This window comes from Cinclus cinclus, chromosome 5 (genome assembly GCF_963662255.1).
Source record: "Cinclus cinclus chromosome 5, bCinCin1.1, whole genome shotgun sequence".
NCBI classification, from domain to species: domain Eukaryota; kingdom Metazoa; phylum Chordata; class Aves; order Passeriformes; family Cinclidae; genus Cinclus; species Cinclus cinclus.
This window is the reverse complement of record NC_085050.1, coordinates 20,019,460-20,039,045: the sequence shown is the minus strand read 5'-3', so window position 1 is coordinate 20,039,045 and position 19,586 is coordinate 20,019,460. Positions and strand designations below refer to the sequence as shown.

The following is a 19,586-nucleotide window of genomic DNA, read 5'->3' as shown; positions in this document are numbered from 1 at the left end:
ACATCCTCAAACACAACTCAAATGCTTAGATTTCTTGTATTTTAGAAATCAGCATATGTAATAATGATACTCATGGTTATTTCTCCTTTATCCATTTAACCCCCTGAGCCATAGAAACCACCAGAAACCTAGAAAACAAAGTTAACTATTTTATTGCTCTCTCATGTACTTGAATAATGGATGTGTATGAGATAGCTAGAACAAGCACATTTCCAGAGCTGTCAAATCTACAGATATATTACAATAATCCCCATATTATTATTGCAATACATAGCAGAATATAAAAAGAATGTTGGTATAAATTTTCTAATTCAGTAGCAGGGAATGGTGGCCACTGTTAATAGAATTAGACATTGAGAGATATTAATAAAATGACATACCATGCATATAAAATTTTATCTCTCAAAGAGTTTGTTAAAGAAAACTAATGTTTCTATTCTCTCCTCAGAGAATAGAAGTTTCTGTTATTCACTAACAACAATAGAAGGTAAAATTACATCAAGTCTCTTTGCCTTCACTTCGTAACAAACGTTTGCAGTGTCATATTACATTGATAATGTTACTTTAATATCTCATGATGATGTGTATATCATTGCACTGCCCCAAAAAGGGTCAGATTCTCCCCTTCAAAGGAAATATGAATTAATCTGAGCAGAATAACTACATAAGAAAACCACTGACTGTGCAGCTGAAATAATTTAAAGACAGTAGACCAGCAGGACACAAATACCACACACTTTTTGAATTAATGAGATTTAATTTAAAAAGCCTTTTCCTAGAATTCTCTCTATGGACCCTACTGGTCTTTATGGCACCATTACAATTTCAGAAAAAGGTAGAAAAATCCTTTGATCAAGGAAATTCTGCCATAAAACCATAGGGTGAAAAAACTAACACTTTGAAACAAGACATAGTCTTATGTCTTGTTTACATGTAATTTAAATATGATACACTTTAATTTTTCTTCCCTTTCTGATGAAATAATGCAGATTGCTTAGCAAAAGAACAAGTGCTCCTGCAGGGATCTTCAGGGTTGATTTGTTCCTTAGATATAGCTAAAAACCAGGTTAAAACAAATAAGTTGGAGAAGCTCATGTGGGCACATTTGATAACAAGAGAACACACAATAAGCAATATAAATTAATTATCAATACTGTTCTTCCTTCACTGCCTTTGCATTTTAGTCTTCCTACTATCCAAATAGAAAGTTGTATTTATGTCTTAATTTCCTATTTTACATGTAAGAAAAAAAGTACAAATTGGAATACTCCATCAAAACAATATTTTTTAAATTAATTTATGGAGAGATGCCTTTGTCCTTTCTTAAAAGTTGCATAAGAATTGACAGTTCTTTTAAACATGAATGGCAAGTTATCTACAATAAAATATTTGCAATTAATATTAACAGAATCTATTATTCTAATCTACAGGGGAAAAAAACAAAAAATCACCTTATAAAATACTGATTACTAAAATACATTTTCTGACACAATAAATGCTGACTTTTCGTTTGCTTTTATCTCTGCACAAAAATTTTGTTGGAGAATAAAACCCCTGAGTTTTTTTTGGTAGTTGGGGTTTTGTTGTTATTGCTGTTCCTTGCCCAAAACAAGGGGAAGGGAAATATGGTTATTGGATTAAGAAATTGAAGCAATTTCTTAAAAGTTCCAGTGTATGTCTTGTTCTAGCATATTCCATGATTGTTTCTTTACTCATTCTAAGCATTTGAGTTAGCGTTCACATTGAATGCTGTGCTGCTGTTAAAGCAAGAAAAATCAATATAAGTGATATCATAGTAATATGCAGAAATACTTAAATGTCTGAATTCAAATTATGCTTGCATTTAAATCCTCTTGTCATCATAGAAATTGTTACATTTCTCTGAAAATAAGTTATAAAATATAATAGAAAATAGAACTGTCAGAACTACAGGTGGCACATATACTGTAGCTTCTGATTCCTTTAAATATCATTCTGTAGATTTTGGCATACTAAACTTGCATTTATATTTGCTAAAATACATAAAAGATACACACACACATCTTTGGACTTTAAACCTTTTGAAACAATAGCTGAATAAAGGACTTCTTGTACAACAGCAAATTTCAGCATGGGTACAAATCAACACATTGTCATTAAAAATGCCTATGTACTGTTCCTTTACAGGCTAGTAAGTTTTTTTTTTCCTTTGTCCAATCCAAGACTAATGGGTCACACAATCAGTTTTAAAACCCTTGTTCAGAAAAAGTGGTATTAATAGTTGCATGCAATGGAAACTGGACAAATTTGAATATGTAAATCCATAAAGACTACTAAATGCACATTATGTGGCTCAGGGAATCAGAATTCCCAACAGATGATGTATGCAAGACTATTTGGAAAATAAATCAGTTTATTTTTCCTGCTATGCTTTTTTCTGTGCACCTTATTTTGGCCACCAAATGATCTTTGGTCTGACCCTATGTGTTGCCTAGATTTCCCATATATAGAGGAAAAAATATTTTTCAGTAAAACTAAGATGAAATACCCCTATAAAATACTTGTTTTGAATCTTTATTATACTTGAAGATTTGAAGGGATAGAAAGAGCTAATGTTGTCCAGGAAACTGAAGAATCTGTCATTAAATAAGCCAACTGGGAAATAGAGTATGTTGAAAGGACTCAATGGAACAGAGGAAAAATAAATTTCCGTTGAATCTTTGCATTAGATTTTTTTCAGGAAAGAGGCTGCCTTGGATGCAAAGGTTGCTAAATATTCCATTCATAGAACAGATGTCTGTTCTTCCTTGAGTCTGTAAATTTTGGAATGCATTTTGCCTTCCATCTACATTGAGGACTGCGACACTATCAAAGGGAGTTCTGCAATCTGCATCAGTGGGAGGCTGCCTGAGCTAGCAGCTGGCACGGAAGACTTGGACAAAAGCCTAACTTCACTAAGTCAGTTGCAAAACCTTCATCAAACTGGAAGTGATGTTCAAATTATTACTTTTTGAGGGGTGCACAATTTTTGGATCAATTCACAGCATGACAGTGGACGTACTGCTTTACTTTCTGATCATTTAGATCTCCACTTGTCAGTTTGGTATTTTCCTTCATATCCACCTCAGTGGAATTGATTTGAAATTCATAGATGAGGCAGGTTATATAACTGCAACTGTCTAGATCTCATGAGTATTTGCAGCGAGAACTGACTCACTGAGATGTGTACGAGTGTGCACACCCACATGCACATACAAACACTTCCCTCATTTGCTTAATCCTAATGGGTATAACTGTAGGTATGGTTCTTTAAAAATCCAAAGTGTTTGTCCACTTTCAAATTATTGGTTTAAAACTTTTGGAATGCGAACATGGAGTTTCATTTAAAGGGTAACAAAAGAAATCAAAGTTTTAGTAAATGACATTTCAAGTTATCTGGTATCAATAGGCTATTTTTAACAGTGGTGGACAGTTATTGCTGTGTATTTTCTTTGTTAAGAGCAGAATACTGAAATCAGGAGTGGAAGAAGAAATCCTATGTATATGATTTTTCAGAGAAGAGGCATATGCTATTCACTCTGCAGCACAAAAAGAGCTAGAACAAATACAATGGGAAAGCAACAGAGAACAGGAATAGACACACAATTCTAATCAGAAAATCAGAAAAGTGCTGATTAATTTGTTTTGCTACCAATGTGGGGGGTGGATTTCCAATACAGAAATATTCCTTCTTTGATTCCAGAAGATCCAAGCGTATGTTCCCTGAGGAGCAGTTCAAACCCTCATCAAGCAGAAAACCATTCAGAGCAAACTCAGGTTCACTTCTTGAATAGAACATAGAAGTTTGGACAGCCAAGGAAAATAGAGGAGGTATAAAAAATGCTATTCTGTTGTCTTCAATGAAAGCTATATCTGATTGTATTTGGTGTATATTTGGGGCTTTACTTTGCACTGTGCATTTAAAGTACAATGTAAACATAGAATAGTAGTTTATATACAATAAATCTTAGTGCAATGACATATAATGGACAACCTAAAATAATTTCTCAACTTTGTGTGGTAAATTATTGACTAAATAAAGTAAACGTGTATGTAAAAATATAGATTAGCACTAGGAATTTGTCACAAGGTATAGTTCCCTCATTTCTATTACAAGTATATATATATAACGATTCAAAATACAAATAATTCTTAAAGCACAGGCACTATATCATTTTGAAACTTAAAGTACTAATGTACATCTATGTTATCAAACTTATTCTTCTGTTGTAAAAAATCATAGACATAAGGCATACAGTCAGCTAAAGGAACACAGCAAAAGACTAGGAATGAAAACAAATCAAGGAGAAAAGAAGCCAATGTTCTTCCCAGCCAGGTTCCCTGCCTTACATAAGACTGCACTAGTGTATCAGGAATTCCTGCACAGTTTGTCTTATGTCTTACAAGCTGGGCTTTTTTTTTTCCTCTTGAAAAATGTTTTTTCACAGATCTTATCAGAATGCTGCATTTTCAAAAAAAAAAAAAAAACTGGTTCAAGATATAATTCATCACTGAATATGCATGTGCTCCAAAACATTACCCCTGTATGTTGCTAGTGTTACAGAAATCAAAATTAATGATGTGCTTAATTATAGGTTAAGATTCATCAGAAACAAAGGTAAGAAGTCTTATGTATTTGTATTATACAATAATTTTTGCAGCAGTTTCTTGTATTGTGGTTTCATGCTTGCAGAATCATATATAAGAAAAAGTAGATGTAGCAGCCATGATAGAATGAAAATAAACCAACCAAAAAAAAAAAAGGGGAACTGTTACTTGTGTGATCAGTGTATTGAAAACTTTTACTGATTCAGACTCTCAGATGGACTACTTACATCAACATTTTCAGGATACAATTTTAAAGCAAAATTATTCTCATGCAATTTTAGGACCTGAATTCAAGAAGAAAGAACATTTGAAAATAATGGAAACTGCAAAAATGCAGTCATTTTCTGAAATAAGTCAATGAGTGTGTGTTTGCCATTATACAGTTAAGTCTTCAAGAACATTAAGCTGTGAAATTTGCACTACAAAAAGCTAAAGGAAAATAGACTCTGTAAACATGGGTTCTCTAAATTAATGGATTCTTTTCTTACCACTTTGGTCCAGAGAACAGATTAAAAATATATTTCACAAGAGAGAATGCTCTTATAGATAAAATTAATTACATTTATTAATTATCAAAATTCACTTCGCATTTTCAAGCCATCATTCCGTACATTATGAACCCCTTCTCTATACTGATGGTGTAACTTGCAGTCTAAATCTGAAATTGTCATTGAAAACAGAGGATATTATCAGGCTGTGTGAACCAAGGTAATGCGCTTCTTTTCCTTGGCTTTTATTTCTTCATGTGTCACTCAGAGAGTAATTTATCTACTGATTTCTTTGTGGGAGTCAAGTAACTGAATCACAAAAATTCTGAGCTCCTTTTTAAGCTCTCTTCCTTACTTTATCTGTGACTTCAGACATGTCACTTAATCTTTCTTTACTCCATTTCCCCCTGCAAAAATGGAAGCTGTAAACCATTCCTTTATTTTCCTTCTATCACTGAGATGACTGCTCCTCTCCAACCCTATTTGATATTGAAACATGGGCTAACTTAAAATTCTGTGCTGCAGATCAAAGACATGTTCATGTAGAAGTACCTGATCTAGCTTTAAGGCAGATATCTCAGGTGTGGCAAACAGTTTAATTAGGACTGCATGGAAACAAATCTGCAGGGAAGATCATACAAGTCATAACCTGCAGTGCTGCAGTTTCACCACTACAGGTCCTTTAGCTAAATTAAAGAAAAAAATAAAACTGATTAAGCCACTACATGCATAAATAAACTGTAGGTATGCAGTGTAGAAATCAGGGGGCAGGGAGAAGGAATATAATGAAATACTTCTGAGAGTTGCAAGAAACATGAGAGAGACCTAATAGAACCAGGTGGAGGGAAATTAAACAGAACAATGAAAGCTCTGTTTAAAGATCATATCTGTAATTAATATCATAGGAATTAGTATGAAAAGACTGTCTTGTCCATTCCTCAAATCATGAAACTACATCTCCAGCCATCCCTACCTTTGCTAGAAGAAATAGAACCTAAGAAGATTTATAATTCAGAGAAAAGGTAAATCATAAGAAAACATAACAATCCATATATTTTAAAACTAAAATGGAATGCTTTCATGCTCTTTTTCATAATGGAAAAAAAAAAAAGGAATAGTCATTAAAGCAGTTAAATAAGAGTTAAAAAAAAACAAATCCAAAACAATTCTGGCAGCCTTCAGAGGATTTCGCTGTTGAAAGATATCCTTCAGGCCAGTAACTTGGCTTGTGGTAAATTAGTGGGTTTTAGTACTACTATTATTATTATTTAGAAAGTCACATGCTGGCTATTAACTGTTGGGGTTAGGAGGAGAGGTAATTCTGGAAGCTTCTGTCTCAGAATTTTTTAAGATTTTCTTATGAGATGCTGTGTTAGTCATGGTCAGAACTAGAAAGTGATGACAAAAGACCAGGAAACTAATTTACCATGGTAATGTATTTGCCCTTGATATACAAATATGAATGTAATGGAAATGTTCTTCAGAAAATTATTGTGCAATTTACATTAAGACAGTACCATTCTAATAGCAAAATCAGTGAAGGCTGCACATATGAGCAGAATTTCCTTGTAAGGAAAGCTCCAAGGGCAGGGGATAAATTAACTCAGAAGTTACTTTTGGTTCTGCAGATTTTACTAATTAACAAGATCTTTGCATACTGAATTTTCACAGTCAATCTGCTAACATTTCTTTTTTTCTTTCTTTTTTTCTTCCTTTTATTTTTTTTTTCTCCCACATCTGACACCACAGCTAATCAGGAGAATAAAACTTCAATCTACATCTGACAGTCATGTAGGCTGGTGGGCAATGCACACCATGTTCTAGGAAAATCAACCCCCTTACCCTTTTTTCCAATTTTCCAGTTTTTTATTCTCAACTGAGAAAATGTAAAGAAGCTCTTAACAGCAAACAGAAAGTTGAATTCCCTATATACTCTGCCTGTGAACTGAACCTTCTTAAATTTGTCTTAACTGTAAAGATTACTTGTTTTCCTTAGTCATCTAGGCTTGAAAAAAACAGAGAAGCAAAGATATCAGAAGGTTTCATGTACTGTTCTGAAGATTATTATTTCAAAGTCGAAAATGAAAGGAAATCCAAAGCAATTAGTTATAACTGCATTGTTTCACACCAACTGAAATTAAATGGTAAATATTTGAAGTAAATTTAATAACCGAGATCACTTCCAAAATGCTGTTTCCATGGAAAACCTTCATAAAAATGCAGTATAAATCCTGATTAAAACCTAACATAGCCAAACACTGCAGATTACCTAGATTCCAATTAAATGTGACAAATGAACGCTTGACAGACTTCAATTTCAATTCTATTTCTGTCAGAATGATCCATTAATATTGAAGATTACATTATCAGAATTTGAACAATGCAATAGTTAAAATACAAGTGGACTTAAGAATCATATGCCAGAAAGTTTACTCAAATATCAGGTATTACATATGTGAAGGAACAAAACTACATTCCATCCTGTTCCATCATCATTTATAGATTAATCTTAACAGAAATTTCTGGAGGTAGATGACATGCTACTGTTGAAATCTTGTCTTTAAAACGTGACAGCAAAATCCAGAACTCTGTAGAGTATAATTTTTACCACAATATCACCCACCTTTTAAAGGTCTCTGTTCAAGGTTTTATAAAGGAGGAGGAAATACTGATTCTATGCATGTCTTTTACCATGCAAAATTTTTTACTAGAGTTTTTTTTTTCATTCACCATACACTGATATATTTATCTACCTCTATGTTTCTATCTATTAATTTTAGAATACTATTTTCAAAACCTAATCAAAGAATTTAATCCTACCAAATATAAAATAAACTATTAAAAAAAATTAAATGAATCTAAAATATTTTAGTTATTCGAAGGCAATTCCGGTTTCTGCATCAATGTGAATACTTAAACGATTTTGCTTTAACTTATGAAACTCATCGGTGTTCAAGCACTTTTCATTTTCAATTGCACTTCAGTTAGTGTGATTTTCTTTTCCATTGGCTACCAAATACATTAAAAATTATGTTCATTTGTGATTCTATAGTTTCTCCAGCATGGATTGGGCATATCCCATGTTAAAATTGTTTCTGAACTCAGAAGTTCTATAATTTCTCTACATTGCTGGATGTCCGAGGGAACTGACAAATTTTATTATGCTAACCACAAAATCTCACTACAAAACAGACAATAAAATTATCAGCCAAATTTAGGTACAAACTCTATAAACTTTTTTTCTGACTTTTTTTCCAGTAATACCATTATCAATTTTCCCCCTACCACATTCCCAGAAAAATGAAATGTAAACAAATATATTCATATAAACAACCAAGGAGAATATATAAATATAAATGTATAAACATATATAACCTAATATATCTTTAAATGGATAATACTATCTTCCTTTTTAGTAAATTAATTTTTTTGCTATTGGGATATACACTTTAAGCATATGAAGACTGCTGTAGCCATTCTTCAGTAATGCATACTAGATTTGGAAATATCTTACCATGAAAAATAACATAGTTTTAATGGGTTGACATATCTATCTCAGATAAGACAAAAGCCCAAGAACAATTATTCAGTATTTTAATCTCTGAAAATCTAATATGTACTTAGCCAAACTAATTAATTCATTCTATAACAAAAATATACACCACCCTTCTTGCATGTAGCCACCTATAACAATTGATTTAGAAAACTCATTATTTCTTTGGTTATCAAAAATCTGTACACTGACTCTAATTAATTTATTTTGTTGTTTATGGACAAATGACATTATGATTAAGTCAGTCTCTCACTTCAAAGAACTTTAGATCAATGCCAAAAAGTGGAGAGGAATGAAATACTCATGTTTTATAAAATAGATTTCAAAATTAGTAAGCCTTTTTTACTTTTTTAATCCTGAATAGTCTTAGAAAGAAAAACAGAATCTAACCTGAGACTTGTGTTAACATTTTTTGGTTTAATTATAGGAGAATTACTATGGAATAAATAAGTACTCAACATTTTTTCCTTCTACATAAATGGATCCTGAATTTAAATGAAATCTTGTAAAAGTACTGTACAAAATAAAGTGTGAAGAAAAGGAAAGTAAATTCTTCTATTCTGAATAATGAAGAATGGACTTGGCATTGGGTTTCATTTTGAAAACACTCTATATAACATTTTTGGGGAAAAGAGAATTCTCTAGAATGGGGTTTTAAATTGCTATTTTTTTCCTGATGCTGTATATATTACATTCTGGGAAATTTTCTAAGTAGGATTTGAATCAAAAATGGAAGGAAATGAGAATATATGTCCTTTATGGTCTTTTATCTAAAATGAGAATTATATCATTTTTATTCAATTATCATTTCCCAGACCTTTACTGATTTTTTTTTCAGTGTTTTAACTGCTTCTGCAATGTAGATTTTAAGTCATGGAAAAAAAAAAAAAAGTGCTGTTCTAATTAGCGGTGTTATGCTCCATTACTTTGTGTACCTGCATTTTAACAAACTTTAAAATCAAATAATTACGATATTAATTATTTAATATATTTATTTATGTTTTTGGACTGACCTTTCAAAAGTCTACTTAGCATCGCTTGTTAGTGAGATTATGTGTGTGAATGTTGTGTTTGCCCCTACCATTTTCCATATGCTCTGCCTCACCAACACTGCCATCCGGCGTGGTCCTTTCGTAGTTGTCCTCTGGGAGTGGAAGGGCACCCAGCCTTGGCCCTGATGAACTCTTACTGCTTGGTGTTTCTGACTCCTCCAGACCGCTGTCATAGCAACTCTGCAATGACCCTTGATGCGGGTCCTGAGGCTGACTCACAACAGAAAACGTCACTCTACGAAACGGCTGCAAGAGAAAAGATTCTGAATGTCACTGGAAAGTTCAGTCTTTGAACAACTGATTCTCAAAACATGACTTAAGCAAACTAATATTTTAACATTTACCAATTAAACAATTTTGTCTACATTAAAGCAAACAGAAAGTACAGTTCTTACATAAAAGGCCACTGGACAGACTATGTATGGAATTTTACTGTAATGCATGGTCCAGAACCTTCACACAGTTTATCATAACCTCCTTTCAAAGGGTTACATGGGCTAAGAAAGCTGGTTATAATTATTTATAAATTTTGTGCATTTTCTCTATCAATCAGTTGTAGTAAGTTGATCAGAATTAATATCAATCAGACTGCATAAAGGTACTTGACAGTGTGTGAACATGTATGTGTAGAACTGTGTGGGTGGGTAAGAATGCTCATCTGTAAACTTTATTGTGGGCATTACAAGCACAGCAACACACCCATAAGATTTCTATAAAATCTTATAGATCTTATAGATAGCTACATGTGTTTCTGACAGCTAGTTAACATGAGAAAGGAGAGGGGGGGAAATAGGGGAAAAAACCCAGGAAAGGGACAAAAAAGTCTCTTAGGTCCCTTGCCATAACAGCCAGTGCCTGGAGACAGGGTGTGTTGCCAGCTGACTTAATAAAGCCTTTAAAGTACCACGAGTGCAGCTGACACAACACGCTTCCACTGGGACTGTACAAACATGGATTGTTAGAGATTTGTATTCATTCAAAATGACAGATATTACTGTTGCTCTGGAAGCCTACATGCTGGACCCTGGCACCAATGAGAATCCCAGGAAATGGAAGAGTCTATCCTGCACATTTCAGGGGACACTGAGGATTTGCAGGATTTTCAGTGAGAATTTAGGGGATTCTCCTAGGATTTGAGCTACACTCAAGGAGCAACGATGCATTTAAAATAATTTAATTATACATTTGAAATAACTTGCTGTTCACAAACCTAGAGTACCACAGAAAAGTGTCTGTTGCCCGAGAAAGCAGCTTCTGAACAAACACCAATAGATTCATTTTATAAGACACCACACAAATTTTCCTGTGTTTCGAATGGGGGGGGTCTCACAGTGCTGTCCTTTAGGTTTAGATGTGTTTCAAGCCCTATATTAGAATGAGACATAGGCATACACCACTCCTACAGGCAACTGTACTCACTATAGGGTGGAAATATATATGCAGGCCAGAAGGGAGAAAACAGCAACTGCAACCACTGACATAAGCCCTGAAGAACAGAAGTCCACATCAGGTTTACAAGTAGAAGGGTAGGGGGAGTTTCATTTTGAGGGTACAAAATTCTTTTGAGGGTACAAAACTTTGAAGATATAAAGGTAGTTAGTGCTGATAGACAACAAATATAATACTAAACCTTCCTGGCACAAGGTCTAAAGTTTAAACAGGTGACAGTTACCAGAAATACTTTACTGTAACTGTTTGATGGACTGAAACCTCATGCAATGAGATGCTGTAATCTGTAACTATACATCAATTACTACTTAGCTGTGGGCCAATGACACAAACTGTGAATTTCAAAGATTTGAATTCACTTAGACCATCCCATAGACTATTCCTGAATATTGTACTATTCTGGCAGGCACATTTGGACCAGCTGAGCTGGGAGAGAGGCCCTTTGGCATCTGTACACATCAAACACACACAGTCATACTAGGTTTCCTTACTGGCTCGACCCCAAATTTCCTATAGCAGAGTCTCAGATGTCCTAGTCCTTAAAATAATTCAATATTGATGCAATAAGCATATAAAAAAGCAGCAGCTCGAGCTGATACCTCTGAGGAGGGACCCTGAAGTGAGGAAATCCCAGGCTTTTATACTTTCATAGTCTAAATGCATGGAAGTCTTGGGCTCTTCAGCTCCTGCCATATCTCTGAGTGTCTGGTCACCTGGACAGGCACAGGTCCCCATTCCCTTTATTCTGCAAAGGGTTAGCAGTCCATGGCCTCTTACCTGGGGCTGCCAACACCCAGAACTCCCAGCTTCTCACCTGCACTGACTGTATTCCTCAACACCAGAGGGACCTTGCATCATCTACAATTCCTGCAAGAACAGTGATGCAATTTAAAATGGGAGTTAGGAAAAAAGTGAAATATTTGGAATTTTATGTTCCATTTCTTATTGCTTATTGGAAATCGGTCTCATCTATATCACAGGAACAGAACACCTGTTTATCACATCTATAGCTACCACAAGAATCATAACAAAGTTATTTAAAATAAGTTTGAGAACAAGCTATAAAAGATTTAGGTGCATCCAGTTTATTTTCACATATTCTTTAAAAGCTGTATGCCTTACCTAATTGGCTTGTATGGAAGAGATGGGACAGATGCAAAGTTGGGTGGTTTTATAGCTAAGGCTGAAAATTCCCTAAGAACATCACTACATATCCTTGAAACTAAAAAGAATTTGATGTACTTTTACTATGTTTTTAATAATAATTTTTAAACAGACCTGGGTGTTAATCTTGCTTTTTTCTTAAGTGCTGTACTGAATAGAAATTATCTAACACAAAAAAATAGAAAATATCTAACACAAAAACTAACACACAGAATATTCAGTTCAGAAGATTCAGTTCAGCCCTTTCTAGAGAATATCAACAACAATGACAAAATTATAATAAAATTCTTTTTGAAAGAATGATGTACATGCTAGTCATTATTTTGCAGGATTCATTACTCTTCTACTTTCAGTATAAACATCAGAATTCTGACCTTTCTAATACATTACTTCTGAGAACCAGACCTTCTCAGGCAAATGTATTGCAAATTTTGAATGCATCTGGCCCCATGGAATAACATCATGGCCTATCTTTTTCCAATAAAAAGGAATATACTTGGATCATAGCACATGTCTGTTACCTGCATAGTTAGAAACACTCCATGTGATTAATATAAAGAATTTTAAGAACAAAAAAGATTAATATCTGTACTGCAGTTGGCTGTTTCCTTTCCCACATGCATCATCTCTGACATGCAAATTACCATATACTTTAGACAGTATAATGTGGATAAACATTTGTCAGACCAGAACTATCAGTTATAAAACATACTGACTTTTTTTATACTTTGAATATTTGGCCTAAATGAATCATGGCACCTCAATTTTTGCACCCAAAAAACTAGGACATCTTAGAGATGAAGTTGACAAAAAAAAGAGCTCTAAACAGGCTATGAAATGCCTCTGAAAAAATCCTGTATACACATGCACCTGTTACTGTTCATGAAACTCATATTCGTTCTTTCATTGTTACTAGTAAGAGAAATTGAATTATATGGCTTTAAATCCCTATGAACTAAGTTATGAGTGCTAGAAAACTAATACATAATAAATACTACTTATGCATTAGTTTGTATGAATGCAATAAGCCTCCCCCAAAATCAAGAGCTTTCTTCATACACTCTATATAAACTTTGTTTATATCCTAATCTGCAAAACAGTTGAGGTTTCCCATAAAACTGCATATTAATGAAACAAAGAAGAGGGAAAGATTATGAACACCAGCATTAATATTTACAAAAATTATTGGTAAAATGCTGGTTTTCTTATGCAATTATTGCCCTGCGAAACATAAGGTTAGTAAGCTCCACATTAAAAAGAAAAGACAGACTACATACAAAATTTTGTTCTACCATTTATAAAATTACATCAGCAATTTCTCAGAAAAATGGGCACGAGGAATTTTCAAGTACTGACAAATTAAGGCACCTACCTACAAGGGGAGAGGGTTATGTTTAGTTTTATTGATTTTCTATGTACAACACTAACACTGCTGCATCTGCCACCACTGTGACTCAACATGGTAGAGTTACTTTTACCCAAATAAGTCTGCAACTGTTCAATTTGTCCATCCCAGAAAAAAAAGCAACTTTAAGCCTTTATTAGTCCTTTGGTAGGGTCTTACAATATTCAGGTTTAGTAAGAAGACTGTAGGTTTGATAATTTTCACCTCTGAAAACTTATATTTTCTGAGAACAGCATTTGGAGTTCTTCCTAATTGAATCTGATCTTGGAGACAAACAGATCACAGAGAAAAGATACACCTTTGCATTATATCTCAGTGGTTATTCTCCATTTCTTCCCCATTTCAACTGTATTTATTAAATGGGATAATTTCTTTTCCTCTCACCCACAGAACAAAAAACAATGCAATGCCAAAGACATATAATTCCTGCTATGCAGTAATTGAGCTCTATTAACTTATTCTTTTGTACAGAATTTATCTTAACCTATATTAAATAATTCATCCTTGTCCAAGCTAGAAACTAAAATTATATTTTCAATACATTAAGAACACTAGTTTTAGAGCTTGACTTTAAGAACAGAAGGACTTGATAAAAAGAAATATATCCATATTGCTGCACAAGGCATGTACTTTTGCATGATGCTTTTGCATGACATTTTTGCATGACACTTTTGCACCATTATGAAAAATATTTTTCCTTTTCATATCCCAAAGTTTGAAGTTTTGCATTGTAATTCCTGATATTTCACACTGCTCATGAATTATATTATTTCATGTTTTCTGAGTATCAGTTGCTATCAACCTTATAAATACTGTTCAAAAATTTTGGTGCATTTGGACTGTAGCAGTGGGGTGGAAGAGTGAATCCTTTTTATATTTAATTATTTAGAGAGCAAAGATTGCAACCATCAACCATTTTCAGCCAGTTACTTCACAACTTATTCTGTGTACAAAGTGTGCACACTAAAGTATTCAAGATCAGTATAATCAAGTTAAGAATAATCTTAATTACTTAACACTTGGACAAAAAATAGTAAGAGTTCCAGGTCTTCCTGCAGTCACAATATCTACATCTTAAAATCATAAGGACTGAAAACATTTTGATCAACTGAAAAATGCATTCCAAGATGCAACTTAACATATAGAGAAGCATAAAAAAAAAATAGCCTAAACTGAGAACCAAGCTAAAGCAAGCTATGCTCTTTCAAATATTTCTATCAGTTTGCTCATCATCAGCTTGGGCATTGCCCAAACCCCTGGAACATTAAGAATTCAAGTTATTTTTTTTCCCACTGACTTTCAAATCAGATGACTTTCCATTTTAACATTGAAAATAATATAATATCTTGAGGTATTTGCTGGAATTTAAGGTGGCCTAAGAGCTAGCTGGAGATCATCTAGTGCAACTTTCCCGCTCAGAGTCAGCTAGAGCACTTTGTCCAGAGATGTGATCAGTCAGGTGTTTAATATCTTCAAGACTGGAGACTCCATGGCCTTTTTGAGCAAGCTGTTGTGTAGTTTTCCAACTCTAATAGCAAAGGAGTCTTCTTTTAAGTTTCAATGGAATTTCTGTATTTTCTGTTTGTACCAAGCATGAAAAGCAATGGTGATGAGTCAGGCCTAAATAATATTATAATTCTTGTTAACTTCAAAAAGTCAATCAATGTCAAGCTGCTTCTAAGACTAATACAGTGACTCTGAGGTGTGTATAGGGTAGATCTGAAAAACAGACAGAAGAGGTGCATCAAATGATCCATAAATTCAAAGTGTTTCTTTAACACTTGAATTTTGATACATGTCATTATCCTTTGCCTTCTACTCATTCTTAATTGATGGAAGCTTGTTGGAAGACAAACAAAATATTAATAAATTATTTCTATTCTGCTTAAATAGTTTCAACTTACACAACTCTTTCCCCCATTCAAATATTTCTACTGCTCTAAACTTCTGTCATTATAGTTAATATAAAATTGCAGAAAATTAAATTAAACAGGTATTATTTTTTTCAATCAGAAGGCTGAAACACCTGAGATTAATATTAGAGTAGCAGGATAAAAGAGAAGAAAGTTGCTGATGCATTTTTTTTTTTAATATTTAGCAAAATGCAGTGACAATTGTAACTTTAAACAGGACTTAAATAAAATTGAAAAATATTTTCATATTACAGCTCTGCAGCATGCATCACCCGTGATGAACTGCAATTAGCTTATTTTCATTCATTTTTATTTCACTTTTATTAATTTTTCTTGCAGTAGTGGTCTTCTGGTCATGAACCAGAAGCACTTTTTTTTTTGTTCTGTATAAAGTTGGAATACCCATCCGATAATATCTATTTGTTTAAGCCCAAGGCTACATGTTAAGATTTGCCCTTTAGGGATAATATTTAATAATCCATTTTACATTATGGACGTCATAGTGTATATTCAAATATACTTTTTTCCTTTTAAGTTTTTCTCAAATCTATTTTGTTTCCTGTTATCCAAACTTTCCTTTCTGAATCACAGCAAGGATTTCTGAGCAGGCCAAAATTATTTTTATTCACCTAGCTACATTCATCAAGTAAATTCCTAATAAGGCATTTAATTATTTCAGTGAAAATCACCAAAGAACCGATAACATGAAGAACATCTCTTACTCAAAGATACTCTCAAAGATACAATACTCTTTCATGCGAGAATCTTCATATCAAAACACAGTGCACAAGCTCATATAGAAAAATTAGACAAAATCTTAGAAGGTTTGTAGGCCAATATTCTTAGCACAACACAAGAGCTCTTGCTAGCTATTGAAATGTTAGCACAAAGAAACCAAGAATAAATGAGAATCTGCATCAGAGATGGTCAAAATAATTTTAGCATGCCCTTTTGACTGCACATAAAATACATTTCTGTTATCACTTAAGTGCCCAGTTGTTTGAAAATTATAAGCACAAAGCATCTATGATGCTGAAGTGCTCTTCTATCATTCTACTGCAAAATTAAATGGATGAAGCAGCATTTTCTCTTACCGAGGACAATAACAACATTAATTAAGATTTTTATCATATCTATTTCTACTTTCTTAAAACAGAAGTTTTCTATAACTTTCTTGAAGATTAAACAGAAATTTTTTTCTGAACTCAATGCTTTGGATTCCAGTATTCTACTCTTTCTAATAATTTCCCTTGAAATCTTCTGAACACTTATTTGAGTCAAATCTATTATTAAAACACTATAAAAGCCTTCTTTTAGCTAAGTATCCAGTATCTAGTACTATTCAATACTTATACTTTCACATTCTTGGCTTACACTTTCTTGGTTCTGTCAAACTTTTCTGTGATACTTTCTTTTGCTGAAATATTTGGAGAGCCTGTCTTTCCTGGAGGAGTTTATTTTGTTTCCTTCAGTGTTCAGCAGAGAATGTGCTGCCTGAAACTACCCCAGGGATATTAGTTCACAGAGTGTTGTGTCTCTCAGCTCCTGTCTTTCAGCATGAGAAATCTTTATCTTTGCTACGCTGTTTCATTAAAGTTTTTAATTGGCTGAAAACAAACAAAGCACCCATATCCATTCTACCAGCTCAATCATCCTAACTTTTGGGTTGTGAACATCATCATCTTATCTTGAAGATTATTAAAAAGTTAATGTGTAGATAGGTAAAAGAATGCACTTATTAATCTTTGTTATCAGGCACCAACAAGCCCTAGAATGGAGGAAAGCCTTTCTAAACCTATTTCAAAAGTCATTTACACAATATTTAATTCCCCTAAGATATGGACTACAGAAATTAAGCTCCTTATCACCCCAAATTTCCACTTTGTTATCCTTGAAGCAAATATATTGGAGCATTTTGGATCAAATTCCAAAGAAGGAAATGATCCCAAAGCCTCCCTAGATAGCTTGAACTAAAAGGAGCTCAGTTCACGGTATCAGACACGCTACTCCACAATGAAAATCCACAAAATGCAGACAGGATGAAAATAAGTCTCAGATCTCACTGTTTCACCTCTTGAGCCATTCTATTCGCTATTGAAGACAGAGACAATTTTTAAAGATTGCTTTCTCTTTGTTTGTTTCCCCACTCAAAGAGAGGCTTGTCTGCAAAGGAATCTTTGCCAGAATGCTACTGAAATCAGATACAGTTAGCTAAAGCATATATGAACCTTTAAAAACACAAAGCCTTAGTATTAGCAAATCACTGATGTACAAGTAACATCTATGTTATGCAAAAATATTCTTGTTGTTGAGATGAAATATTTTGAATAAATTAAAAATACAATAGAGTGTTCTCTATAGAAATGCTTAGCTAAAAAATAAAAAGTTATCCTCAGAAAAGTTTTGAATTATTAACACATATGTTGAATTGAAGTAGATTTTTTTGTGTCTGAAGTCTCACTTATGTGCTGTCATTGTTTTAAAAAATAATTATTGATACTATTGTGAATATTGTGGTTTTAGTTACTGTTTACAAGACTCTAGCCCAATATGAATGTGAGAGTCACAGCATCAAACTTGAGGAAAATTCACCAATAACTCCTGGGAGATTCAGATGAAATTCTGAATGTATATAAATGCATTAACAAGACATTTCCAGTTTAATAGGGAAGATATGCAAACATATTCAATATATATACAAAGATTCTTTCATTTCTGAGTGATTTGGGATAGGGAGTTTTGCACTGGTCACCAAAATTGTGTTGATGATGACATATTTTCCAAAATCTGCAGCTGAAATGTTTTCCAAAATTAGGCAATAGCCTCAATAGTTTGTATTATTTTTATCTGCAACATAGTATTCAATGTTTGTTCACTGTTTATTCATCAAAGTCATCCAAATTATTCTTTAAGCTTAAATATCTTAAATTTAAAGACATAGTCATTTTTTAAGAATTGACACCTTTTCTATACATTGGACAAAATAAACTCAGGCATAAAATCTCAGATAGTTAACGATACTTTTCTACAAAAATGAAAGGACAGAACTCTAGAAGCATATCACTTTTTGAAAGATATTTAATAGAATGGAAATATTCTTCACTACATATTGAAGAATTTAAATTAGCTACATAATTTGAGATCACTCAAGTCAGATGAAACAAATGCCATCTTGGTGAACACTGTAGCTATGCAAGTTATAATAATAAACATGCCACAGGCTCCAAATGCAAGGCCTTGAAAGGGAAAATTATTAATTATTTCCAGAATTTAGATATTTGGAAAAGCACTATAGATTGTGCTATATAAGGAAAAAGAGAAGACCTGAATGAATGTAAAAATACAACTTGTCCCATTATTATTTTTTAATCAGGATTACATACACTTTCATTGTGACAGATAAATTGTTGGGGAAAATACATTTGAATAAGGTAATTGAAGAGGAAACTGATAAAAGTAGTTTGGAAAAAATAATAGACAGTGTCCATGTCCAGAATCACACTCCAAGCATATTTATCTGTACAGCCACCTTGTATAATTAAAACTCCTGCCAAAGCTGTGGGGCTATTTGTTAATTTGCTTATTTTTTCATATTTCATATTGAAAAATACTTTTAAAATGTTGCATTACTGAAAAAATAGAGTCTGCATTTTCTTCCATTATAAGAAAATGTTTGGAGTGCAATGGGTATTTCATAAACGAATCAAAGGGAGACATTTAAGTGATAACAAACTAATTGTTGCCAAAATATCCAAAGTATTTCAAAAGGAAAATGTTGGAGTCTGTAAACCAAGAGTCTCTTTGAATTCCTCAGAGAAAAATCAGAGTGCAGGGATTGAATTAAAACCTTTGGATGGATTGGAGTATTCCAAGCCACTCACACATAAAGCAGAGGTGTAAGTTTAAGTTTTAGAATATGCAAGCAAGTAAGTAAGT

The 19,586-nt window shown here is 33.2% G+C and overlaps 1 protein-coding gene across 1 annotated transcript in view; it reads right to left on the bottom strand.

The window, feature by feature from the left end:
• The window catches only part of PCDH7 (protocadherin 7), a 260,423-nt gene that overhangs the window by 126,212 nt on the left and 114,625 nt on the right, over positions 1 to 19,586 (bottom strand). The window contains exon 3 of the mRNA XM_062493441.1: positions 9,749 to 9,965. Within this exon, the coding sequence (XP_062349425.1) occupies positions 9,749 to 9,965 (217 nt within the window). The remainder of the gene's footprint in view (positions 1 to 9,748; positions 9,966 to 19,586) is intronic.